The following is a 26,519-nucleotide window of genomic DNA, read 5'->3' as shown; positions in this document are numbered from 1 at the left end:
TTTTAGAAAAAAATCATGTTATTAAACTTTATTAAATAACAAAAATTAAAGGGTGTGGTGGAACTATTGTTTACCCACACCCATTGTACCATGGATTACAATAGTAATCCACAATATTTTGTTTTTTTTTGTTATGATTTTTTAAAATTTTTTATTTTTGTTGATTTTATCTTTTGGTATTGAGATGGTTACGGAATTGGTTTCTTGATTTGTTTCTTTTTATTTTATCCTTTTATAAAGTTAGCGTGGTTTGTAGGTTTATCATGGTAACCTAAGTTGTCATGGTTTACGAGTTTAATGAAGTGTTTTTTTTTAATTGAACTTGAATTTTTAAGCTTTATAAAGTTCATGGATCTGTTCACAGATTTAGCTGGTTGACCTAGTTCGTGGGTCTGACAAGTTTAACTTTCTTTTAGTTAGCTTTTTTTTTTTCTTTCTATTTTATCCTTAAATATTGAGTTAGCTAGAAAATCAATTTCACATTTGGTTTCGTTTTGTCTTTTACGTGGTTATCGTGATTTAAAAAAATATCTCATTATTGAGTTGGTATTTGATTTTGCAATTATCTATTTTTGTTATCATATATTTAAATAAAAAATAGTTTTTTTTTCAAAAACAACAAATTATAATCCTAGCGGAGTTCGTGACTCGTTTCACAGGTTTGACATGCTATCCCGGTTACCTGATTCACCAGTTTGACAACCTATTGACCAGATATGCTTTTTTTTTTTTTGTCTTTTAACTATTTGTTTTTAATTTCATCATTTAATATTAGATTGATTAAAAAATAAATTGCATGATTGATTTTTGTTTGCTTTCTATATGGATAATTGTCTCAAATTAAGTGTCTATTTTTAGGTTGATGTTTATTTTTGTTAACTTCTATTTTACCATATAATTAAATAAAAAATTTTATAAAAAGAAGTTATTAAACCCAATAAAGTCCATAAACCGAGTTGCGAAGGGACTGAAGTCGATCCAGTCTGTCATTATCTCAATATTTTTAAAAAAGTTGTCATCTTAAAGTTGTTTCAAAAGATAAGTAATGTTTTAAATGATCATCAATGTTGCATTAGAACCCATAAAATTGATCGATTTAAGTTAAGTTATCTCTCACGCGGTTTAGGTCGTGTTTGGGAACGCGGTTGAAACCGCGTTCTCTCAAAATTCAAATTTTTTTTTGCTAATTTTTTTTTATATTTTCAGATCGTTTTGATATGTTGATCTCAAAAATAATTTTTTAAAAATAAAAAAAAATCATTTTGATGCATTTCTAAGCGAAAAACATTTTGAATCAAAACTACTGCCACAATCCCAAACATGCTCTTAATTAAAAACTCGACCGAGACAAAAAGTTAAGTTTGAAGGTTTTAAAATTAACACAATAAGGCTATAAAAAAATTCCATGTTCTTTTAATATTTTATATATATTTTTGAAAAATTAATTCGACCCTTAACAATATACTAGTCCTAGCTAGTTGTCGTTGGAAGCTAATTATTGTCTTCAACACATGAAATTTTATTTACAAAGAATAGTCCCAGATTTAAGGATCGTCGGAGATGACCTTGGAGGACTTATATCATTTTTATTTTTTATTTTTGAGATAACACTACTAATTTTAAATTAGTTACTAAACCTGGTCTGGGGTTTGACCCGGCCAAGGAACCGGGTCCCGGGTTTTATGAGTTAACTCGGGTCGACCCGGATCAACCCGGAAAAATAAAATAAAAATTAAATTTTAATATTTCATATGAAAAAATCCATGTAAATATAGGTTATACATATTGTAAACAATGAAGTTTAAAAAAATATTTTAAAAAGTTTTTTATCCCACATTAAAAAGATATTATGTTAAGCTTTTAAGTTGAAGTATTTAAACCAATTTTTTTTTTTATCCTACATTAAAAAACCATAACTTTTTTCTTGGAAACATAGAGTATATATACTAATAGATTTCAAATCCCACATTGAAAAACATAACTTCTTTCATTGGAGTATAGAGTATAAATACGAAAGGGCTTCAAATCTCACATTGAGAAGATACTATGTTATTCTTTTAAGTTGAAGTATTTAAACCAAATGGTTTTTTATCCCACATTGAAAAATCATGATTTTTTTCTTGGGAATATAGAATATATATACGAAAGGGTTTCAAATCCCACATTGAAAAGATATTATGTTATCTTTTTAAGTTAAAATATTTAAACCAAAATGTTTTTTTATCCCACATTGAAAAAATATGACTTTTTTCTTGGGAACATATAGTATATATAATAATGGGTTTCAAATTCCACATTTGAAAGAAAAAAAAACCGGGTCTCATCCGGGTTTGTCTGGGTCACCCGGGTCATGGGTCGACCTACCGGGTCGCCCGAGTTTGGCCGGGCTATTGCTACAGCCTGTCTTTTATTAAACCCGGACCGGTCCAGCTATCGGATCCTGAGTCGACTCGCCAGGCCAGGTTTAATAACACTGCTTATTTACTCTTCCGTAATGAATTATGATTTTAATATATTCATGGGCGTTATGTGAGCTGGACTTTCCCTATCCAAGTTGATCCAAATATCATGATGAAGTCTACGCTCTTACACACGCATCAAATTAATTAGTCCAAATGCTCTATCACAAGATTAACTACAAAGCTAAACCAGGAACCCTTACTCCGAGGAAGACGAGGATAATTTTTTTAATTAATTTTAATATTAACAAATCAAAACAATATAAAAATATCAAAAAATAAAAAAAATAAAAAAACTTAATTTTTTTTAAAAATATTTTTAAAATACAAAAATAAATAGGCTCAAATTAGAGAGGTTATTGCTTTACTTCTTTGATATTTTTTATTTTTTAAAAATTATTTTTGATATTATCACATTAAAATAATTTAAAAACATTAAAAAATAATTTAAAATAAAAAAAATTAAATTTTTTCAAAAATATTTAGATACTGGTCGACATTTACATCATTCTCCTGCTTTTATTTTAAAAATGCATAAATACATGAACTTGGATGCTTAACCTTTTGCGATAATTGTAAAAAAGCACACATGGATATTCTTTCAATTTCAAAATTCTAATAAGATTTGTGATTTTTTTTGTAACTACAGATTTGAGAACATAACAGAGAGAAAAAAATCACGACATGTATAGGAATAACAAAACCATTATTATTTGCGCTTGTTATTCTGGATCTGTGTTGTTAAACGGGACAAGTTAAACGAGTCATGGATGAAAGTTGCGTGTTTATACTGTAAACAACTAGTTAGTTGATGGCTTTCAAATGGTTAATTAAGAGTTTTTTCATGAAGAAAAAGAAAGGGGAAACAAAAAGGAAGGCAATAGAGATGGTGGCTGCATCCCTCGTCCGAGGAAATCACAGATACTAAATTCTCTGATGCTAGCTTGGATGTCACTGTGGGCCTAAATTCCCTGTGCATGCGAGAGATAAAGAGAGATTGGAAATGGTCAGCGATTGGAAACGGTCCTGGTTTCTTGGTAAGACTTGTGACTTGAGACCAGACCTGCTTGCATAACCGGGCCTAATCCTCGAAGAAGTCACCACATCCATTTCGCACACCCATGATTAACCTTGGTTTGGCTGTTTTTAGGCGGCAATTTTTTATGCGTGCATTCTGTTTCAGGAAGGAAGAGTGTGCATCTCTAGCAAAGAGTTATGGAGCAGATAGGTCGGACCAAAAATGGAAAAATGAAATACTGAAACGAATTCTTCTTTTGAAAAGTCCATTTAAAATATGGCTAGCTTCCATTGGCGTTGGGCTTTTCCAACTAGGTAGGGCTATAATGGGCCCTCGGCCCAAACTTCTGTAACATTGCTCTTGATTGCGAGGCCCATGGATTGTCCTCTCCTGTCTCCTCTCATAATCCCATCTGTTTTTAGCAGAATTTGGTCCTAAATTCTATTCACCATACCAAAAAAATATGTGTAAAGCTGTTTTTTTTTTTAATTATTATTATTATTATTATCGTTATCATTGATTGTTATGTTACAAGGACATGTGTTAGTTTTTCTTGTACGGGACTACTAGATTTCTTTCAAGTCGAATCTTAGCCAAAGCCACACACTGACATTATATGGCGATGCCCTCAAAAATACTAATGTTAAGCAATAAAAGAGTAGTTAAAAAAGAAAAACTATAACGACGTTCCTGTATAGCTTTGGATCTCCAAGTATTTTGGAGAGCACAATTGACGTTCGAGGCCAGGTGTGCTAGAGCTGGATAACATTTGCGGGAATGAGCAATATCCTACTACTATGACAGCTAGATTTTCATTTTCGAACTCTGGAAACGATAATGGAAGCCGAGTCCATGGGTGGAAGGACCAAAAGCTTGCAGAATTTCTGTATTAAAAGCGGAGAAAGTACACAAGTATAAGAGGAGAATGATTTAAAAACGAAAGCTGAAATGTTCACTAATGAAATATCATTTGTGTGGAAATACTCAGCAAATTAGGCGATTAGCATAGAAAATAAAAATAATAGGCGAAACAATACAACAATTTTTTTTTTAATCTAAATAGCACATTCTTAAAACGTTCAGAAAAATAATATTTTTAAACCGCAATAATTAATTGGTTTCGCGGTTTATAAAGTTTTGTTGTTGAGAAAAATGACCAATAATCTGCGATGGAAGCGCACTTGTTGAGGAAAATGATCAATAATCATCCTTTTCTTAGTCTCCTTTTACCTTTCCCATCCTCCCTTCTCTGGACTAGGGTACAATGATTGCAATTAATGGGATGATAATTTCAAAGGAGAGCTAGCTAACTAGCATCTACTAAGGACTTGTAGCAAATGAAACCAAAAATGGATAAAGAATCGTGAAGACAGGCCATGGCCAGCCTCGGCCAACTTAACCTTGTCAAATGTATCAGGATCACAACTGTAAACACCCACGGCGCCATCATTTTCACGTCCACCACGATGGTTTGATATATGCAGCTGGAAACTTGAACGAATCAATACTAAAAGTGCAGCGAGGTTGTTGGGTAACCAATCATATCATGCAACTCTGAGGCTCTCCCTTCAACTCACAAATCAACGAGGTTAATTAGGCGTGTCTTCATTCATAGAGATGGGAAAATTTAGATAAGAAAAAGACGTTTAATTTTGGGAATTTCCCTGTGCGAGAAACCAACAATAGAGGTTGAAAAATATGTGCAAAGATGCTGTGCTAGGCCACTAGCTTGCTTTAATCTATCTATCTATGTAATATTATTGTTGTTTTTGTTGAAAAAAACCCCACCTTCTGCTTAACAATAACCCAGATATGAACCAGGGTTTCTTGCAATTCACAGAGCTTGAATCTTCAAGTTCGCATTGAAAATAGAAGTAATGAGTGAAACGGGGAAGAATGTGCTGGTGTTGTGTCACTTCAGTTCCCACAATTACTTCACCAGCGAGTGAGCTTCTTTTGTTTCATCTGTTTTTTGCTTGTTGTCTTGAAAATTTTAGCTAAATTTCTTTGTTTTCGCAGAGATTGTTGGTGGGTTTTTCTCAAATGTCGTGTCTGCTCTCATGAAGTGGCTGTGGTCTCTGAAAGCCACTACCAAAACAGGTTTGAATCTCTGAATCTACTACCACATTTGCTCCTTTTGTTCTGTTCTGTTCTGTTTGTTTGCTGGTTTTGGGCTTATGAAATTTTCGAAGGTAGTGATCTCTGGTCGTCCAATGAAGAAGTTTGAGAGTGGGTCTCCTGTGGAGACGGTGTTTGATGGAAGCAAGCTTGGGATTGAGCCCTTATACTCTGTGCAGGTGTTGCCCAGCGGAGAGCTTTCTAATTTTAAAACGTTTAATTGTTGCTTTTATTATCCTTTCCTGCTTAGAAATAGAAACGTTTATTTAATCGCGCTTTAAAAGCTTGGTATCTTTTCAAAACTTTTGAGAATTGAGTTATTTTTGTCAAAACTTTTAGATTATTGTACTAATGTTTTCTTAAAAAATCAGAAATACTAACCAAATCCTTGGACATATCTAGATAATGGTACTTCTAAGTGGCTTTGAATAACGTTCCAGGGTGGTTGACAGAAAGGTATTATAAAAAAAATAAAAATATAAGATGCCCCATACTGATGAGGTAATGCAGATCGGACAATGTTAAAGGTGGTTAAGAAAGCTAAGGCAGAACCAACAGGAGAAACTATTAGTATTATTTGGGTCAGAAAAGCTCAAGGGGGCCCCTCTTAATCATTCATTTTTGATTCCTGAATGGAACCACTTCATACTGTTTTGTCTTGAATCAGCAAACACAGAACAAAAGGACCAGAAGAACTCATGGACCCTGTAATAGTATGGTCAAATTGAACCATCTTCTTTATTAAATTATGTACGAAAGAAAAGGACAAACGAGGCCTCAAATCAAGTTCAAAAGAACAAAAGAACAAAAGAGAGCCACAATTAATCGATTAAGCTACTAAAAACCAGAAAAAGAAAAGAAATCAAAAGATAAAAAGAAAGAAAAGCATGGATAGGGATAGCAATGAAAGAGAGGAATACCTTGTTCATCTGTCTCCCAAAGCGATTGCCATGTTGATAGGTAGGCATCGACAACAGTCACCATCATCCAAAAAATCACGACCCCTCCTCCCTGGTACTGTAGTTTTCACTTCCCAGAAGTGATCAACACTTGTAGTGGTCGAGTTTCTTCTTTGAGATCTAATCATTTCTTCGCTAGAATTTTCTTTCAATTTACAGACTATAATTAATCACATGCTCATCCACGAACCAAAATGATAGCAGCTGAATACACCTGTACTTGAGCCACCAACTACTAAAAATAACAAATAGTCATCTCTTCTTCTTTTTTACCTTACCGTTACAAAACAGCGAACCTAAACCAAAAAGATTGACTGTTCCTCTGGAAATGTAGGGTGGTGGTATATTCAAGACAGGACTAATTCTGACCCCGTTTCCATAAGAACCACATTTCCTTAACAGAGGGGGCTTCTGCTGTGAATTGTAAGAATAAAATGCAGCAGAACTGGGTACCGATGATTTTCTACTTGGAACAGAAGCTTGTTTCTGCAATTGAGGCTTTTGAGTCTCCTTGGATAACATTGCTTGTTTTGGAGGATTTGGAGCTGACCCAGTAGAGTTGCTTCTTGAAAGAAAGTGTAGCGATCGAATGAGGCCTTTGCTTCTAGTGCTATCACAATTCAGACTATTGCTTCTCTTGAACTGCCAAAAAGATTTCGATGCGGGCTTTTCATCTGCATCAAGACTCATTGACAAGAATTCTTTCAGTTGCTTCTTCTCTGTGGTCTCGGAGCTGTTTCGCTGAGGCTGAGAGATCAAAGACTTCAGCTGATCAGTATCTTTAGAGGAAATGATATGTTTCTTGATTTCGACAGGCAGGATCTTGCCATTAGAGAAGAGCTCATCAGCAGAAGACAATTCTTGAACAAAGCTGTTGCCAAAGCAGAAATCGAAATCAGAATCCAACAGAGATGAATCTAATCTACGATGGTAATGATCTTCAATGGAAACAGCATCTGTTGTTTGGTTGAGATCATGCGAAAAGGAGATTCTTGGACTGATTCCCGCGCTTGAAATCTCCGAGCAGACATCTATAGCCATATTAGGGATAATTCACCTCTTCTGAGGTAGAGCAAGAGCTTTTGTGAGTCTAGTTTCCCATTTCTTGAAAGCGGGCAAAAATTTCAAAAAAAAAAAAAGAGAGCAATAAATGCGATAGATTTGGAGTCAAGAAAGAGCAAAAGAGAGGAAGAGAGAGAAGAAATTAAGGGAATTAAAAGTCAGAAATAGCAGCTTTAGCTCTTGCTTTTTGTCTAGACTAAGAGCATCTTGTTCCAACAGCGGAGGATCGATCGATTATATATATAGTGGAGCAATCTTGAAGCAGTGTAAAACAATTGATGCCGAGGAAGAATAATGAGGACGAAAGTAGAATTTAAGCACCGAAAGGCTACAAAAGAACACCTCTCTAGGATGGTTTCCAAAGAGGCAACGACACTTTCACTTTTAAGAATTGCCTATAGCCCAAATGAGATTGAGTGAGACCTTCTCACTTTCATCTTCTATACAGTAGAAGCTTCTCTATGGGGTACAATACATGTATAAAAGCACGCTCACATGAACTTTTAGGCTACACCAAATCATGATCAAGGAAAAAAACAAAAAAACTTAGTGGCAGCCATCTCACTACCATAGATTTTTCGTTATTGTTTATTGGGAAACGGGATTGATCTACTTATTGCTGGATTGGTTAACAGTGAAACTGAAGTAGTTTAAGTAAAATAAACGTGTAATAGCATTGAACCTTGTAATCTATTAGTATCAGCTTTTCTTCTTATAAGAAGAGTTTACCACTTTTTTCCTACAATGAAAATGCCTCATCATATATATTTATTTCCTAATTATATCATTTCAATTTCCTTTTCTAAGCAAATAGTAAAATGCTGTTGTGAAGTAACTGTCTAATTGTCGGAGACATGAGGAGATGATAATTGAGAGGCTAACCAATTATGTGGCTATCGAGGTAGGGTTCGTCGGCAAATAATTGACTTAGGCAAGCATTATATCCTCCAATTTTTGGAATTGCTTGGTGTGATAGCAACCCAAGCTTCATTCTTGAAGGCACTGTCATGTTTTGCATTATATGTATGCTGGGCTTTGGCTCAACAACGTAATGACACGGATATGACTGCCTAATCTAATGCCAATAGATCCAAAGTAAGGTTCTTTTTTATTTTTTCGCAAAGGCAAAAACGTGACGTGTCACTAAAAACACCAAAAACCCACCCAGTCCTTCCAGGAAAACAGTGTGCAACACCGACAAGTTATTTCCCTTTGAAACTCATCCTCAGCAAAATAGCATGAGGTTAGCCATACATTGAGAGGAGGGGAAAACTGAGGACTGAATTATTCTTTGGTTACTGGGCTTCGAATGTAGCTATAACTTGGCTGTTCATGTTTGAAAACCTATGATATAGTTCTTGTTGACTGCTAACTTATTGAAACAACTTGTTTTTTCTCTATCATGTTTGGTTTTTCTTTGAGAATTTAAGTTTTCAAAGGAAACGTTTGAAATTTAGAGGGGAAAAAGAAAAGATCAACAAGAGAGAAGGGAATGAACTATAAGTTTTTGACATTTAAGGGGACTAATCTATAAGTTATAAATACATTCAAAACCTAGGGACTGAAGGTTAATTACTCAAAGTTAAGAGCTCAATTCTTGTCCTTGTATATAGGCATATAAGCCATTTGTTGAGTGGTATAAGATTTGGTTCGATGATTGATACTTTGATAGTGGAGAAAGTTGGAGTGTTTGGGTTTGAATCCCACCTTGCACTGTCAAAATGTTAATATTATTGGTTAGATGCATTTGCCAGGTGGCAATCTGGGTATACCAGAAACTAAGATCTAGAGGCAATGGACTGCCCTTGTCAGCTTTCTGAGTAATATTCATTCCTCTGCCACATGTTGCATGTCCGATCAGATCACGTTTTGTTTCTTGCACCCATTTTGGCATCTCCTAGGAAGTTTTGCACACTGCATGTGCAATTATGAGAGCTAGAACTGTCTGTCCATTACACGTATACATAGCATGAGCAACATGTACACCATCTGACTTCCACCACCAAGGCTACAAGCTAGTGAGTGCCCTTCTGCTCAGCAGAAATTAAGGCACGAGTCATTATCCAGAGAAACCTGGGAAATTTTATGCATTTCCCAGTTGTGAGAAGAAGGGAGTACAGGATAAATTGAGAATTAAAGTCCAAGATACATTGGCACGAATTTGAATGATGTGCAAGAAATTGGGACTAGAGCTATCATCTGAGTTGGTGAAAATGAATCTATAACTTAACTACGCATTCATTAAAGCCGCTCGCTTAGGTATCTCGCGCTCGAATAGTTTCGACTGTCTATAATAGCCGGAGATAGTATGAAATTATTGGCTTGCTGGTTTGGATTCGTTCCACTTTGATTTGCATGTCTATTAATTAAAGAGATATCGTCCATAAAGTAAGAGAGGAAAGAAATGACAACAATATAAATCTAGTCACATCCTTGCATAAACTCTTGTAGAAGGGAAAATTGCCTGGATTAAAAACCCTTCTAAAGATGTCAAGTGAGGAATCTTGGGCTGGATTTCCCTCCTCGACAATAATGGAGCAAAGGCTCACAAAAGAGAAGCGCCCTCGTAGGATACAACCCAACACAAAATGCTATTCATTGTCCCGTCTTCTGAACTTCATTCCAAGCCAATTCAATTAATTATCAGGCTTCAACTAGACTTTACAGGATTATGTCTTGGATGCCCCGCCCCATTTGTGGGCCCTAATGCTTCAGTCTCTATCTACACCCTCGTTTTCTTTCCAAAAAAAAATCTCAATCAAAATGAAGAAAGGTACCCTTTTCAAACAAGTATATAATTTTACTTTCGTGTATAGTTTTGAAAGGTCGATTTATACTCGAAGTTTGTTTTTAGAGTGCAGTTACCGTAAATGGGTCTTTGTCACTGTGATTCTATGTTGAATCGATCAACTCTGACTTAAAATCTTAAGCATTTGACAGTCACACTAGTCATGCACTATGAAAGATTTTGAAAGAATAATAAAAAAAACAAAAAAAAAAACTTCATCACCACAAAGATGTACTGAAAATGTTCTATTCATATGCTTGAAGTCGTTAACAGGCATTTTAGCTAGCACCCAAGTAGTGTATATACCTCCCTTTCTTCTTACTTTAAAAGATTTACAGTTAGAATCTGTCCTTTACAGCACATAAATAAATAAAGAGTAAATTCCAATAAAATGAAAACGTATCTCTTTATTTTCTACCGGATTCGAAATAAAACATTAGGTTCTTGCCAGCAGTTTGCTTCCAGTACTATTTGAGATATACTTGTTGTCTGTTCGATCTCTAATGCCATTTTTGTTTCTTCATCATTTAAGGTGTTGTATCCTGTGGCCATATCAATCTCTATGACTGGATTTTTACTCGTATTTTCATGGATTTCATTGAAGTTTGCTTGATCACAGTCAGAGTTATTCAAGCAGTAACCAGCAAAAACGGTTCTCTAGTATACTCAAGTGTGCTGATATATTCGAAACTCTTTTGAATGTATACAGGTAGTTTAGGCTAAATATAATTTAAATTCATATACAATACTGGATAGGCAATGCGCATGCTATCCATATAGAAGCGTACTATAAAATTCTACTCAAGATATACAGAAATTATCTCCTGCAGTTATCTTTTCTCTCATAGTTCTTGGATAATTGTAGCATGGTATCAGAGCTGTTTCTTCGATTATACTTGTTCCATCGATTTCACAACCTCAACTTTCTTCTCGGCCAAGCTTCTCTATCACTATCAAATTAAACCCAAAAACTTATGTTGACTGCAAGACTCAATTTGAGCCACTGCTCTGTCATAAATTATAAGAATTCATTAATGGAACCATCCCTTGCCCCCCTCCTCTTATTCCAAACTTCAGGATCTCAACACCCGAGTCCAATCCTGCTTATGACTACTGGTTCAGGAAGGATCTAACTCTGCTCTCTTGGATTCGTTCTTCTATTTCTGAGGAAGTATTTACTTATGTGGTTGGATTAAAGACTTCCTCTGAAGTATTTACTACCCCTGATGATCCTTCACGGTCTCATCCTGTTTCCTCTAGTGCACAAGATACATAAACAAAGTTGTCCTCCTCTTCGCATGCAATATCAGCTTCTAATCCTGAAGGTTTATAGTTGTGTGCTGATCTTCATCCAACTAGTACTGCTACTAGCCGAACCAGTATTGAGTCTTCACCATCTCAGGTTGTGAAATGGACCCACCCAACGATTCTAAGGCCTTCAACCCTCTAAAAGCATTCTTATGCTGTGGTGTCCAAGAAAGACCACTACTGTTTCAGAACCTCAGTCCTTCAATCAAGCTAACAAAAGTGTAGAATGGCGTGCTGCCATACAGGATGAATTCGACGCTCTTATCTCCAACCGCACCTTGTCTCTCGTTTCAAAACCACCAGAAGCAAATGTGGTGGGAAATAAATGGTCATACAGAATAAAGAGGTCAGCAGATGGCAGAGTTAAACGATTCAAAGGCTCGATTGGTTGCAAGGGGTTTCACACAACATTATTGTATATATTTCACTGGAAATTTTAGTCCAATCGAGAAATCTACCACAATTCGAATTGTACTAGCATCAGCAGTATCCAAATGGATTGATTTTAAGGCGTTGGACGTGTCCAATGCTTTTCTACATGGCACCATTACTGAGGAGGTCTGTATGACTTGACCCAAGGGTTTTTGAAGATTCTACAAACCTAAATTCGTCTGCAAATCTCAAGGTGCTATCATATTAGCAATCACAGAACTCGAACTTAAAATCACAGAAGGAGTAAACATCTTAATCCTAAACTCTTACCACTGAACTACCTACTAGATAATTAATAATATTGATATTATCGAGTTTGTTTTGGTGATTGAAGATTATCAGAATTTATTGAGTGTTGTTGAAAATTATCACGTATTAAAAGAATTGCAAATGTTATTGTTAGTTGCTTAGCTATAAATTTTAATTTTTTTTATAAATTTAAAAAGTTATAATTGTGATATGAGTTGGAGTTTTGTTCCGAATTTCTTTTCAAGGAAATGTTGATTAATAGTTAATGTATCTTACTTTTCCTTAAAAAAAAAAATAGCGCCTCACATTTTTTACACACACTTTATTTGATGACTAACGAGAGCAAGTATTGTATGGGTTAATAAATAGTTTAATTCTACATATACACACGCTAGTTTATTCAGGATAAAAAAAAGGAAAGATAGAAATTTAATGTAGAAGAGAGAGAGAGAGAGAGACAAAAGCACTACTACTCCAATAAATAAATAATGTATAAAAAATATAAATGAAGTCGTTAATTCAGTTTCTACGGAAAAACACATTGAATCCGCCACTAGTAACGTAATGACCCCATAGAAAACTGTTCGTTGAAGCGCGAACCTCCACACGAAATCAGTCGAGAGCTGACCCGTCCACTCCTTGTAGCCTACGGTTTTTGCTTACTGCCCAGAAATAAATAAATAATAAAAACTTCCCTTGGTTTACAAGTCAAAATAGGAACAGAAAAGGGACATAACAGTAGATCCAGTAACTATACTTTTATCATTTTTCTATTTCAGTGAACGATACTGGAAAAATCTGCCTATTGAATCTTCCATGTTTTCGAAAATCACTCAATTTATTACTTCTAATGAGGCGTGTCAATCAAGTTTATCTTGAAAAAGGGATCGTGTTTATCTTGAAAAAGAGTGTTTGAGAGTGTGGTAATAATTATTTTTCATACAAAAACATATTAAAATAATATATATTTTTTAAAATTATTTTTGATATCAACTCATCAAAATTATAAAAACAATAAAAATATATTAATTTTAAAAAAAAAATTCAAATTTTTTCATAAATACTTTCCAACCGTAACCAAACACTACTGAAATCTTGACCCAAGGGTTGAAATACTCATTGTAATATTTTCTTTCAAGCCATTTAATTGTGTTGAAATACTCACACGCACCTGTGAATATTGGAAACCTGAATTAAAAGGAAGCTTTCTGAATCATTGTGATAGCTTGGGAAACAATCAAGGACCGATAAAGAAAATGCAGCCGGTTCAAATTCCGCGGCTGGACGACGACAAGCAACGGATTTCCTTCCTTTTTTATTTTAGACGGTGAAGATGAGAGTTGTGAAAACTAACGGCTACTATTGGTGCACATGGATAACGGCATTTAAAAGAGAAGCGGTCGTAACCAGCGTGTCCAAACCTAAAGAATCTAAAAAAAAAATCTCCAAAAAGAATAACGCACACGACAGGTTCTTCTTCACTTCTCGACTCGATTCCAACCCCTTAAATTAGGGTTTTATCATTTTCTCTCTAGCTTAAACCACCCAGCCACTACCTCGCAAGGTTAATCCAAATCGTTCTCTCCTTCTCGCTCTATCTAAGAAACCAAGAATGGAGGTGAAAGAAGAAGAGAGCTCAGGGACTCCATTGGAGCTGTTTTTGAAGATCGGTCTCGATGAGAGAACTGCTCGTAATACCATTGCTAACAACAAGGTTACCAACAATCTAACTGCTGTTATCCATGAGGTATTCAATTTCTTCTCCTTCTTTTCTATTTTTAGGAAAGAAGAATTTCTATTATTGATTGCGAACTCTGCATGTACTGGATTTATGTTTGCTTGCATAGAAATTGAGTGATGCCATGGTGTGCGAGAGTGTGAATATTGTTTCTGAAATGACCGAGAGCTTTATTGAAAGAGAAGCAATGGCAAATCTCTGTTTAGTGTGTTTTTCTTTTTTGTTTTTTCAAGGTTCTAAATCGTGGAAAGGTTGAATTTCTTTCTGGTAAAATTGGTTATCGTTTCCTTTTTCTACAATCTCTGTTTTATAACATTCTTTCCTGTGCGTTTTTTCTTCGGTTTTTTCAGGCTGGTGTCACCGAGGGATGTAACCGAACGATCGGAAATCTCCTTTACATGGTAAGATTAGATAATTTGACGCATGCTAGTTGCACAGTGTAGTAAAAGTAGAAACTGCTGTACTCATTACAACTCGGTGAAATTTTTAGTTTCCTCGTGGTTGGTTAATGGTTATGCCTTCATTCATTCTTGTTTTCTCCTTTCCAAAATAAAATTTGGTTGTCTGAGCGCCATGGATTTGATTTCAATAAAAAATCCAAAACAACAAGGGTTTTATATTCTCTATATTGTACTAATGTGAAATACGGTTGCTTCCCATTTGCTTAATAGGTTGCTACAAAGCACCCAGCGAATGCCCTCATTCATCGCCCTACTTTGCTGGGATACATCGTCTCCGCGAAGGTTTGGACTGCAATATCCTTGATCCTTGATTTTGTATGCTGTCACTTTGGGTTATGCTGTTTCACCTTTTATGGAGACAATAGTTTTCCTTGGCATAACTAGTTAATTTCTGCTACGTTTTTCTTTTCTTTAGTGCCTGCAAATCTTGTTTCAAGGAATTGGGTCGATTCTTATTGCTTAGCTAAGCGTTTTTTTTTTTCAGATTAAAACCCCAGCCCAGCTAGAAGCTGCATTTTCATTTTTATCCAGTACTGCTTCAGAGAGTTTTGAGTTGAAGGAGTTTGAAGAAGCTTGTGGTGTTGGTAAGTTATCCTTGTCATCATATGCACTAGGATCATGCTATGTTGTTATCATTGCATTTCTATTTCTTGGCGTGTCTGTTTGTTTTACTTATATTTCATCCTTATTTCTTCATCTTTTAAAATGGTTGACTCACTCAGAGTGGTTTTGCACTATTAGTTGATTAATTTCCTCTTTGCAGTAGTGAACATTGATAGCTTTATTACTTGCAAGCAGGGGTTGAAGTCTCTGAAGAAGATATTGAACAAACAGTTAATGAAGTATTTAAACAGAACAAGGGATCAATATTGGAGCTCCGCTATCGAATAAATGGTCAGTGTTTATAATTTAAGTTACTTCTCTATGTTGTGTTTACTTAGTTATCTACTTTTCTTTGGGTTGGGATGCTGTTGGCATTTCCTTGGTTCTTGCTTCTCGTTCAACTTAGGGTTTTACCACAACCTTTCTTTACCTTTTCTGCTTTCTAGTTGGTGCACTCTCTTGATGGAGAATTATGTTTTCAGAGTTAAAGATTATATTTTGTTGTATATGATTTGTCAACGATGTTCATTGGATTTCATTTTTTGTAAGACTCTTTTGACATTTCATTGTCACTTGCTGATTTTATTATTTTAATCTGACTTGTATACTTCTGTTTATAGTAGGAGATCTATTTGGGCATGTCCGCAAGAGGCTTCCATGGGCTGATCCAAAGATTGTCAAAGTAAGTGCTTATTTGTTTTCAAATGAATTTATTGTGATGTCAGTTTCTCTGGTAGAGGTTTTGCTAATTTATAAAAAAGAGTTAATCACAGTTGTTGAAAGCTCGCTGTAGGCTGCCAGGAACAGGCACATGCATAGGTACAAGTCACTAGACCCCAGAACTAATGTACTTTTGAGTCCATAGGTTTTGGTGCTAATAGAGGTACTTAGGTTTTGGATGTGCCTCAAGAGCTGCCGGGATGTATCATATTTGTTCAATTCTTATAGGTTAATGGTACAGCAGACAACACCAGGGTTTTAGATTGTAATTGCGATCATGGTCATGGCATCGCAACAAGCAGGCTATTGTAGGCTTTGGTCATAGTATTCTGACATGTCATCTCTAATATGTGAACATCTTTAATATTTTTACTGGAAAAGTACTGCAAGAATACTCTCAATTGAGCAAATAACTTGTCATGAAAAATATGATGCTCCTCATAACAATTTAGCTTCAAATTTATGTGACCCACATCTTCTGCTTGCTCTTCTTTCAAGGATTAAGTCAAACTAAAACCCAAGCGAAAAAAAAAAAAAACTTTGAAACTAAGAAAACCAATTTGTTTCTTTTAATATCTACATAATGACAATTATGGCTGTGGTGTGAAATGAGGCACCATATTGCAAAATGGGATGGAATGTAATGGGTCCATGAAACATTTGAAACCATGAAGTGAACCTAATTATTTTCTTGTACTAAAAAATTATTACCGTATCATGCCTTTTGTTCCCTATTATGTGTTATAGCAACTCATATGAAATATGATGCTTTTAATTTCGGAGATTTTCCTTTGCTCAGGCACTTGGCTGCACTTTTCACCTTGAGCCAAGGGTCCAATATTTCTGGAACCTGGTGCCTAGAATTTTAACAACACTGATTTATCAATTGCTGGAGTGTGTTATGCCATATTGACACGTTTTTCTTTTCCTTGTCTGGGTTGTCAGAAACTCATAGATGCAAAATTATATGAATTGCTTGGAGAAAGGACTGCAGCAGATAATGAGAAGCCTTCGAAACAGAAAAAGGAAAAGCCTGCAAAAGTTGAGGTGAGTGAATTTCATGCATGTTATATTTACCCATGCATCTGCCTCATCAAAGAGTTCTGATTGCTTTCCATTTTTGGTCCTGTGTATACTGTAATTGTGCAGGATAAAAAAGTTGCTGATGAAAATCCAGTACAACCATCAGAAGATCTTAATCCATTCTTGATATTTCCCAATCCTGAGGAAAATTTCAAGGTATTTGATTATTGGAATTCATGATTATCTGATTTTGATGTTAAACACTACCGTGTTTCATTTTTTAACCTTTCACATTGTGCCTTTTATACCCTTTCTGGAGTTATCGACAGCATTCTACTTTTTTTTGTCAATGAAGTTTAAACTTTCTTATGTTTCATCAATTTCCAAAAGAAACAATGTTGTTTAGGAAATTTATATATATATCATCCCCACTCATAGTTTGCTTCCATGATGGTGACATGATGATTATATGTTAGATAGTGAAAAGAAAAGGATGAGGATACCATGATGATTATATGGTGTGTGAAAATGGGTTGCAGCAAATTCTATTAACCATCATGTATTTGGGAAGGAAGTGGTAAATAAGACCAAGATTATGATAGTAGCTTTTTTATAAATTGTTTGATTCATGCATCCTTCTGGGTTGAGTCAATAACTGCCACCATTACTTTGTATTTATCCATGCCGTACTTTAAAAGGAAGATGAAAACTCATATTCTTGTTCAGGATCACACTTTTTAAATCAAACATGTAGTGTGCATCATCTTTGCTGCAAATCTTCATCTCCCTATTTGACTTTATGCCATATGCAGCTATTTAGAAGGTTTTAAATTACACGACAACACCTGATGAATTGGTCTAATTTACCAGGTGCATACTGAAGTATTCTTCAGCGATCGACCGGTTCTGCGATGCTGCAACACAAAGGAAGTGCTTGATAAGCACCTCAAAAGAACCAGTGGCAAAGTTTACACTCGCTTCCCCCCTGAGCCAAATGGATATCTACACATTGGTCATGCCAAGGTATTCCATTTGTTATGCATGTTATCTTAGGGTTATTGATTAAGAAGAAACTATTACTAGGTTCGAGATTTGTAATTTGTCTTGCCTTTGGAGCTACTCATTTTATAAACATCTCTCAGGCAATGTTTGTTAGCTTTGGCCTGGCAAAGGAACGAGGGGGATGCTGCTACCTTAGGTGAGGAGCTCTGTCATTTCTTTCTTGATACATGGTTGCTATTGGCACATCTATATCCAATGTTTATTTTCTAATCTTTCTAGAAATTCTAAGTACAGCTTTATCATGTTACCTGCTCTGTCAAACATAATGGTCTTAACAAAATAGTCTCCATCCTTTTAAGCTGAACATTTATGATGCAGTATCAATTGTTTCCATAAACTTCCCAATTCATTTAATCAAGGATTTCATGTCATTTAAATCTCAATAATACATGTTCTCTAAAACCTTCATTCATCAAGAGCACACCTTCCTTTTCCTTTCAAATTACTACGTGCACATGCACACATATGTTTGCCTGCTTGCCAGATCCCTGATGGCTCACGTGTTTGCAGTCATGCATGCATGTGCATGTGGTAAAAGATGGGAACAAAGGAGCACTTGGTTTTAACCTCTGTCAGAAAGCAGCCATACTTGATTGACCTTCACTTGTAGTCATGATAAATAAGTGGCTGGTTTTCTTTATCATCTGCTATTGCTTCTAACTCTAATTTATCATCTTTATACTTTTAGGTATGATGATACAAACCCTGAAGCTGAAAAGAAAGAATACATCGATCATATTGAAGAGATTGTAGAATGGATGGGTTGGAAACCATTCAAGGTTATATCGTTAATTTGTTTCTCTTTTTACTGTCTTTCTATATCTGGTTGATGTACCTCTTTGACATCTGATATCTGTTGGAGTTTTACAGATCACTTACACTAGTGATTATTTCCAAGAGCTTTATGAATTAGCAGTTGAGCTGATACGGAGGGGCCATGCCTACGTTGATCACCAGGTTGCTCCATTTTTTTTTAACTTTTGAATCAATGTGAGATAGAGGAAGAGAGGGACCCACTAATGCTTTAATAGTACCAGAGTTATGCTATTTGCAAGTTTTTATAGTATGAGTGATTTACATGAAATGGCTACTTTCTCGAGCTCAGTAGTTTCACCTTTCGTTCATGGAATTTATATTTTTGAATTGATTGAATTCATATTAAACGAGGTAATTTGTGTAAATGCTGTTCCTAGACACCAGAAGAGATTAAAGAGTATAGAGAAAAGAAGATGGACAGTCCTTGGAGGGATAGACCTATAGCAGAATCTTTGAAACTTTTTGAAGAAATGAGACTGGGTATGATTGAAGAAGGCAAAGCGACACTCAGAATGAAACAAGACATGCAGAGTGATAATGGGAATATGTATGACCTCATTGCCTATCGAATCAAGGCAAGTATAATTGGATGAACATTATCAATTTCCAACTTGTTTGTTATCACATGTACTGGTCTGATTTTTCTATTGTTCAGTTTACTCCACATCCACATTCAGGAGACAAGTGGTGTATCTATCCTAGTTATGACTATGCTCACTGCATTGTGGATTCTCTCGAGGACATCACACATTCGGTATGTTATTGTTTGTTTTATAGGCACCTGTTTTCTTTTGTTTCACTTTGCTAGGTAAATTTGAAGATTTTGATAGCTTCATTTTTTAATCTGCTAGCTATCTGTCATGTTTTTGAATTCTTTATCTGAAACGTTAGAAAGGTTATGGTTTCACTAATTTCTATATTGATGTGTGGAAAAAGTATTTTTTGTTTGTTTCCAATTTGTTTGAGATAATTTTGAAGTTGAATTTCCAAGGCATGCCAAGATTGCAGTGCCTTCGAATAGGATGCCAATGGCTGGTGCATTACAAATGTTACTTTTACTTTTCTTTCTGGAATTCTGTTTGTAACCATCAGATGTATCTTGGTAATGGCTTTTTAAAAATCTTGGCGAGATTTTAATGCATTTGAAATAACTTGATAGTTTTGATATGTGAGCAATTGTTGGCAAGGAATTTCATGACTAACAGTAATCTGAACTTTCTATTCTCACGCCAAGGCTTTCAATTTCATATCAGGATAAGGGATTTCCTGACTGACTAAAAATAATCCAAAGTTGTCATTCTCACACTAAGGCCTTCAATTTCACATTTTAATTAGCTTGAATCTTTTCTATTCAAGCAATCTCTTTAAGTTTGAGTCCTGATAACCAGTCAACTTCTGTATACTTGTTTATGATTTTAGCAAGTTAGAGTGCTGTTTGGATCTTTTGTCATTCATCTTCATTTAATATCTTGGGCAGCTCTGCACTCTGGAATTTGAGACACGGCGTGCTTCATATTACTGGTTGTTACATGTATTGGATCTTTATCAGCCTTATGTATGGGAATACTCACGACTGAATGTTACCAACACCGTGATGTCGAAGCGTAAGGTGAGCAAACATATCGTTCAATTTTGTGGAATTCTTGTAATTTTATAATATGGTCTGTTTTATGATAAAACTAATCACCTTCAAGTTTTGCTGTTGTAGTTAAATTTCTTGGTTACAAACAAGCATGTTGATGGTTGGGATGACCCTCGACTGATGACACTAGCTGGTTTAAAACGGAGAGGTGTAACTTCAACTGCAATCAATGCTTTTGTCCGGGGAATTGGAATCACTAGAAGGTTGCAATCATTTATATTTAGACTAGTAGTCAGAGATACCCAAGCTATTATATTTGTTTTGCTAAAAAATTGCCATACATCTGCAGTGATTGTAGTACAATACGCTTGGAGCGGCTTGAGTATCACATAAGGGAAGAACTAAACAGAACAGCACCTCGTACATTGGTTGTGCTGCAGCCTCTGAAGGTGTGTATTTTGTATTTGCTCTTTCCTTGTGAACAATTTTCTACCAGCATCCACCTCAGCATTTTTATCTTTCCAGGTAGTCGTTACCAACCTGGAGTCTGGGTTGGTTATGGATCTTGATGCAAAAAAATGGCCCGATGCCTCAACAGAAGATTCTTCTGCTTTCTACAAGGTAGATATCTTTCTGGCTGAAACCTTTTATGTATTTGGTTAAGATGTAAGTAGGCCTCTTGGTTGGTGGGGTTGAGTTTAAGCTCGGCCTTTGTTTTGAAACTGTCATCCCCAAGCTATATGAGTTCAAGTTTCACCTGGTGCAACTTTTACCAAGTTTAATCTGCATGCACTGACAAGGACTAGCTTGCGAAGGATGAGCTGGATCGGTTCAGGTGGCTGCCAAGAAATTTGTAATCTAATCTTAAACAGTTCCTTAAGATTGCAATTCACCTTGAAATAAAATAGGCCACACCAATGCTTTTATAAGTGCAATGACATATATAACACATTCCAATTACGTAAACAAAATTTCTCTTGATATTACGAGTTTTTTATATCTTTCATTGTTATTTCCTTTTGGCCTTCCAAATGGAGAACTGTAGCAAACAGGAGAAGATGAAATTGACTTTTTAATAAGTCACTATTGATTTTTTTTAACTTTATATCATTCCAATTGTTTGATATTCCAGGTTTTTATTTTATGTCACTGTTCTCCAGGTTCCATTTTCCAGAGTAGTATACATTGAACAATCTGATTTTCGGATGAAAGACTCAAAGGACTACTATGGGCTTGCCCCTGGTAAATCTGTCCTGCTCAGGTATGCAAGAGTTTAGCACACTCCTTTCCCTTTCATAAAATTACCTCTCCAGATCTTGTGCTCGATATGCAATCCATTTTTAGAAAGTTGCCATAACATAAAAGGTGTTTTTTTATGGGCAGGTATGCATTCCCGATAAAGTGCACAGAAGTAGTCCTTGCTGATGATAACAAGTCTATTGTTGAGATCCGGGCTGAATATGATCCTTCCAAGAAGACAAAACCAAAGGTTTTTCTCTCTCTTTTCATGGTGTAATTTGCTAATTGTTGTGAATCAAAATGATGTGACTGAGCATGATTTCTTGAATTGCATTCTTTTGAGAGATGTTAATTTTATTGCTGCTTGTTGGTAACCTTTTGCTATACAACTTGTTTATACACAGGGAGTTATACACTGGGTTGCTGAACCTTCACGGGAAGTTGATCCACTAAGCATCGAAGTTAGATTGTTTGATAAACTGTTTAATTCTGAGGTTGGCAGCTATTTATTTTATGTGGATTTGTTCATATTCTTTCCCCAATCCCTGCCCCAGCAAGATAGAATGATATCTCACGACTTCTGTATTTATTGTCAGAATCCTGCAGAACATGAAGATTGGCTTTCAGATGTGAACCTGCAGTCCAAAGTGGTGATATCCGGTGCATATGCTGTACCATCACTTAGAGATGCTGCCATGGGGGATAGATTCCAGTTTGAACGCCTTGGTAAATTTTGGATCCCTCTTGGTTTTATATTGTTTGGATATCTTTCGATAGTGAAATATGTTGGCAGATGCTGCTGGTGGATTTTCTTTGGAGTCACTAATTTAGTTGAAACACTGCTTATTCACTGGTGTTAAAAAAATGCAATTACACAGCTCCATTTCATTTGATTTTTTCCAATCTAAATGGACAATGCCAACTGGTTTTTCTATGGTAGTTTTTTGTTTTTTACATGTAGGCGTTAATGTTGTTCCACTCAATCAATTTTTTTTTGTTTTTTCAATTCACAATCCAGGCTACTTTGTGGTTGATAAGGACTCTACTCCTGAGAGGCTTGTCTTCAATCGGACTGTTACACTTCGAGACAGCTATGGTAAGAGTGGGAAGTAGTTTTTTGCTAAAGGAACACGGTTCTTGAAAGTGACGAGCAATTGAAGCGACAAAACCTTTGTTATATGTAAATGGAACATTCAAGTTAGTTATTTACCTGAAGTCATAGGCGCCTTTTACTTTGTGTTTAGTGAGGTATACTCCAATTTATATGTGGAGAGCCATATTGGAAGTTTCAATGCTACCTTGTCTTTTTGTTAGAGGCTTCCTTTTCCATGCATGGTGTGTGCTTGGTTAATCAGATGAGCATTGAACCTGGTGTCCTGAAACCAGTTTGTCTAGAGATTGGGCCTCGAGAACATCCCACAAGTTTGTGCTTTATTTTGCGCCTTTTTTTTTTATTTGATAGTTAATGTGGCGTATGAAGTTTCACCCTTTTTGATTGGTATGGCAAAGCGTTGAATCATTATTTTTTATGAAACTTTTTGCCCGTTAATTAAATCCTTGTGCTCATGTTGCATGGTGGATGGGGAATGAATGTCCTAGGGAAATTCTGCAAAGCAGAGGTAACAGGAAGTCATGGTTTGAGTCCTTGCCTTGGGAGAGAGGCGGGAATTCATGGGGATAAAAGGCATTGTTTCTCCCCACAAAAAGTTAAAAAAGGAGTATCTAAATTAGTTTAATGTTTGGTCTTCTGCAGCACAGGAGCGGGTATGAAACTGGACTGTTCCCAACGAAGCTAATTTGTCTAATTTGCTGAACGAAGTTAATTTTTCTAATCATGTTTTTTATTTTTCCTTCTGAGAATAACGAGTAATGGCTTCGTTATTAGAAGAATGGTGTTTTACTAGTTTGGTCATTTGACTTTTAGTTATGAGGTTCCGAGGCAAGGGAGGTTTGCGTGTGCTTGTTTCACCGACTGAAGTTTGAAATTGTTGTATCAGTCATGTTTGATATAGATTTTTCTATGCTGAAATAAATCTCCTTTGCACTGCTTTTGAGAACCTGGCAGTAGGTGGTGCTGTGGTTGGTATGTATGGTCTGAAGAGACCTGTCTTGTCTTGTAGTTTAGGCGCTGGTTTTGGATTCATTGCTGCCTGTTTTCTGGTTCAATAATTGCCGTTATCCTAGTGCTATATGGGCTCCCCAGACCAGAAGCTTTTACTGCCAAAACTTCGATGGCAACCAAATGAAGACACTGCTAGCTGCATCTGAATCCGAGGCGGGGAATTTTATGACAAAACTATAATTATAAGCAAAATGCCTCCTTCAAGATACTATTAGAAATTGGTTTTCCCTAGCTTTGCAACGTGTTATGCAAAGGAATGAGAACCTTGTTTCCCTTCAGTAAATTTCCTTCTGTCATATTCCAAGTTCTTTCAGCATCCACTCGGAATTGTCTCAAATCCTTGGCATCTTATCAGCAGGCTTCATCTCGGGGTAGTTCGGTGGTTAGCATTTTTTATGGGCATCTTCAAATCCGTTCTCCAACAAGAAGCCACCATACTGGCTTTTAACAGATTTCAATCTCTTGTAGCTGGTGACAAGTTGCCTTTCAGTTCATTGGCCCTACCACCATTTGAAAAGCCCTTGGTTCATGCATCATAATATTGAAATTTGAGATTTCTGGCTGCGGGGGATAAGTAAAGTGCCCCAAAAATTTATTAAGGACAAGGACCGATAAGGTAGGTTGGAACACTTGCCAGTCGAGGAAACAAAAGGCCCCAATCATATGAGATTTTAGCGCTTGTGTTGAAAATGGAAGGATTGATATGATTGAGAAATGAAAGAATGAAATCTTACTAGGCCTTCAGGATTCCCCACTCCTCACATGAAACCCAAAGCATTTCTTCCGAGCCACATGAAGGCTGGCTTTTCCAAGGATAACGATCGGATCTGACTTTGAAGCTTTAGAAAGAATCATCAGAGCTACATCTTAGAATAAGATACTGGCATGGTGGGCCTTAGCAAGGGAGGAACATGATCTTGCAGCTTGATATACCAGCACGTGTAGAATAGTACTATAAAATCATATGGTTGCATCATCTTAACCGTTTATTCTCCACCCCCACCCCCCGCTAGATCCTTGGCTACATGCCCACCTTCACACGAGCAAAAGGCAACATCTTTTCAAAATTCTGTCACTGTTGTGAAACAAGCCACCATGACGATGGTGTGGTAACATGGTTGAAGATATTTTTTTCGAAATGATTTTTCGTTTGTGATTTCTGTATAAATAGATCTAAATATAGATGAATATGATGATTTTTTAAGATAAATAGCAATACCAACAGTATCTTAAATGTCTAGACATCCTTACCCTCTTAATTAAGACGAGAGGAAAACCGACAAGCATTCCTTAAAATAGCAGAACGGTGGTCTTTCATGAATTGATAGAACAGTTGATGGGCCCAATCCACCGTGGATTGAGATGTTGTAGCGTGTAAATCGTACAGTGGAATTGATGAGATATTTAATATTAAACTAGTAACAGCATAGATGATCTGAGATCAAATCATCAGCTCACAAATCGCAAGGAAATGTATTATCTAACCATATATTTAACATGTTATTTTGTCACTTGCTGCCCGTAATTTGGAGAGGACATGGTAGCGTTTGGTATTGCGTTTCTACCTGTGTTTTGTGAAAATTTGAATTTTTTTTTTTTTTTTTGCTAAAATTGAGTGCGGTTTGTACTTTTTGGATCGTTTTGATGTGCTGATGTCAAAAATGATTTTTAAAAAATAAAAAAACATCATTGGCATGCATTTCGGCACGAAAAGTTATTTGAAAAGCACCCGCAACCACACTGCCAAACACGCTAATAGTGTAGGAGTTCTCGTGATTGTCTACGCCAGGTTGTTGTTTCTCGTGGCTTCAGCCTCTTCATTTTGTCACTTGCCATAGCCTATCTAACCATGCATGCTATGATGCAAAGGAAAAGGCATTCAGTTCTAACAATTGTTAAATATTTTCACCTTAATTTACACATCAATCAATATCAGATAATACTTTTAAATAATTTTACATATACATATTATTAATACATTCAAGGAAACGTTATTTTACAGGTTCAAACTTCAAAATTAAAAAAAAAAAGTCAATTGTTTTTAATCGTACGTAGGCCTAACTTTCAGAACAAAAATGTGCATATATTCTTATTTAGTATGGAATAAGTTCTTCATCATTAGTTGTCTTCAGAGTAAGATTGTAAATTGCATCAAACTGTGCTTTAGCGGTAAACGGGAAACTACTACAAATTTTAGGTATTGCTTCCAGCGAAATCTACTATGTGTGGTTTAATTTCATCAGCAGCAGCCCTATCAATTCAAATCCAATGTAATGAAGTTTAATTAACAAGTAGATCAGCATTCAGAGCAGCCCATTGGCCCCTTTCAATTCAAATCCAATTTGATGAAGCTTAATTAACCAGTCTAATCTCAGATCAGCAGATTCAGCACTAGCCCTCTCATACCATGTAATTATATTGTCAGAATACGATCGCGGAAAGTGGAAAAAACTGTCTTTTCTCTCGGGTTTCATCGACCTCGAATTTGTCCTTAACTTCAAGCTTGAAATTCCTCTCTCTCTCTCTCTCTCTCTCAGTTAATGAAGCCTGGATTTATAGCTCTTGCAACAACCTATCATGTTCCGAATATGCCATATTACAGTAATTAGCCGTAAATCTATGTTTTTCTTTTTCAGTAATGATATACTCATACTAGTTTTCGCATATTAAAACTAAATTGATCATTATTTTTAATTTAATCAAATTCACATTAATATTAAGAGGTACATGAGAATTTTATTTTTACAATCAAGTCTAAAA

The 26,519-nt window shown here is 35.7% G+C and overlaps 2 protein-coding genes across 4 annotated transcripts; one reads left to right on the top strand and one right to left on the bottom strand.

Moving 5' to 3' along the window:
- Positions 1-6,311: 6,311 nt before the first annotated feature.
- Positions 6,312-8,263, bottom strand: LOC7488367 (uncharacterized). The gene has a single exon (XM_002311429.4). It carries the CDS (start codon positions 7,593-7,595, stop codon positions 6,807-6,809), a length of 789 nt encoding a protein of 262 aa, XP_002311465.3. The 5' UTR covers positions 7,596-8,263; the 3' UTR covers positions 6,312-6,806.
- Positions 8,264-13,804: 5,541 nt separating this feature from the next.
- Positions 13,805-23,031, top strand: LOC7482845 (glutamine--tRNA ligase, cytoplasmic). 3 transcript variants are annotated; one of them, XM_024607322.2, is made up of 23 exons: positions 13,805-14,140; positions 14,482-14,532; positions 14,803-14,874; positions 15,077-15,176; positions 15,391-15,486; positions 15,819-15,877; positions 16,861-16,962; positions 17,065-17,154; positions 17,809-17,961; positions 18,081-18,136; positions 18,689-18,779; positions 18,871-18,957; positions 19,194-19,391; positions 19,472-19,570; positions 20,294-20,425; positions 20,525-20,661; positions 20,748-20,847; positions 20,924-21,019; positions 21,559-21,659; positions 21,782-21,887; positions 22,042-22,131; positions 22,234-22,363; positions 22,656-23,031. In XM_024607322.2, the coding sequence occupies exons 1-23, from the start codon at positions 14,006-14,008 to the stop codon at positions 22,748-22,750; spliced, it is 2,376 nt and encodes a 791-aa protein (XP_024463090.2). In that variant the 5' UTR covers positions 13,805-14,005; the 3' UTR covers positions 22,751-23,031. The 3 variants fall into 3 exon arrangements, with proteins under 3 accessions (XP_024463090.2, XP_024463089.2, XP_024463091.2); XM_024607321.2 differs by having other exon boundaries at positions 15,816-15,877; XM_024607323.2 differs by lacking the exon at positions 14,803-14,874 and having other exon boundaries at positions 15,816-15,877.
- Positions 23,032-26,519: the final 3,488 nt, after the last annotated feature.

The sequence above is a fragment of the Populus trichocarpa genome, chromosome 8 (genome assembly GCF_000002775.5).
Source record: "Populus trichocarpa isolate Nisqually-1 chromosome 8, P.trichocarpa_v4.1, whole genome shotgun sequence".
Lineage (NCBI taxonomy): Eukaryota > Viridiplantae > Streptophyta > Magnoliopsida > Malpighiales > Salicaceae > Populus > Populus trichocarpa.
Note: the sequence above shows the minus strand (reverse complement) of the source record. Positions and strands in the feature narration are given on the sequence as shown.

What these genes read in the sequence shown, in the direction of transcription:
- LOC7488367 (XM_002311429.4), bottom strand. Translation starts at nt 7,595, where the DNA reads ATGGCTATAGATGTCTGCTCGGAGATTTCAAGCGCGGGAATCAGTCCA.
- LOC7482845 (XM_024607321.2), top strand. Translation starts at nt 14,006, where the DNA reads ATGGAGGTGAAAGAAGAAGAGAGCTCAGGGACTCCATTGGAGCTGTTT. An exon ending in CTGATCCAAAGATTGTCAAA is followed by an intron (nt 15,878 to 16,860) that starts GTAAGTGCTTAT and finishes CTGGGTTGTCAG; the next exon opens with AAACTCATAGATGCAAAATT. An exon ending in TTGTGCTGCAGCCTCTGAAG is followed by an intron (nt 20,848 to 20,923) that starts GTGTGTATTTTG and finishes TTATCTTTCCAG; the next exon opens with GTAGTCGTTACCAACCTGGA.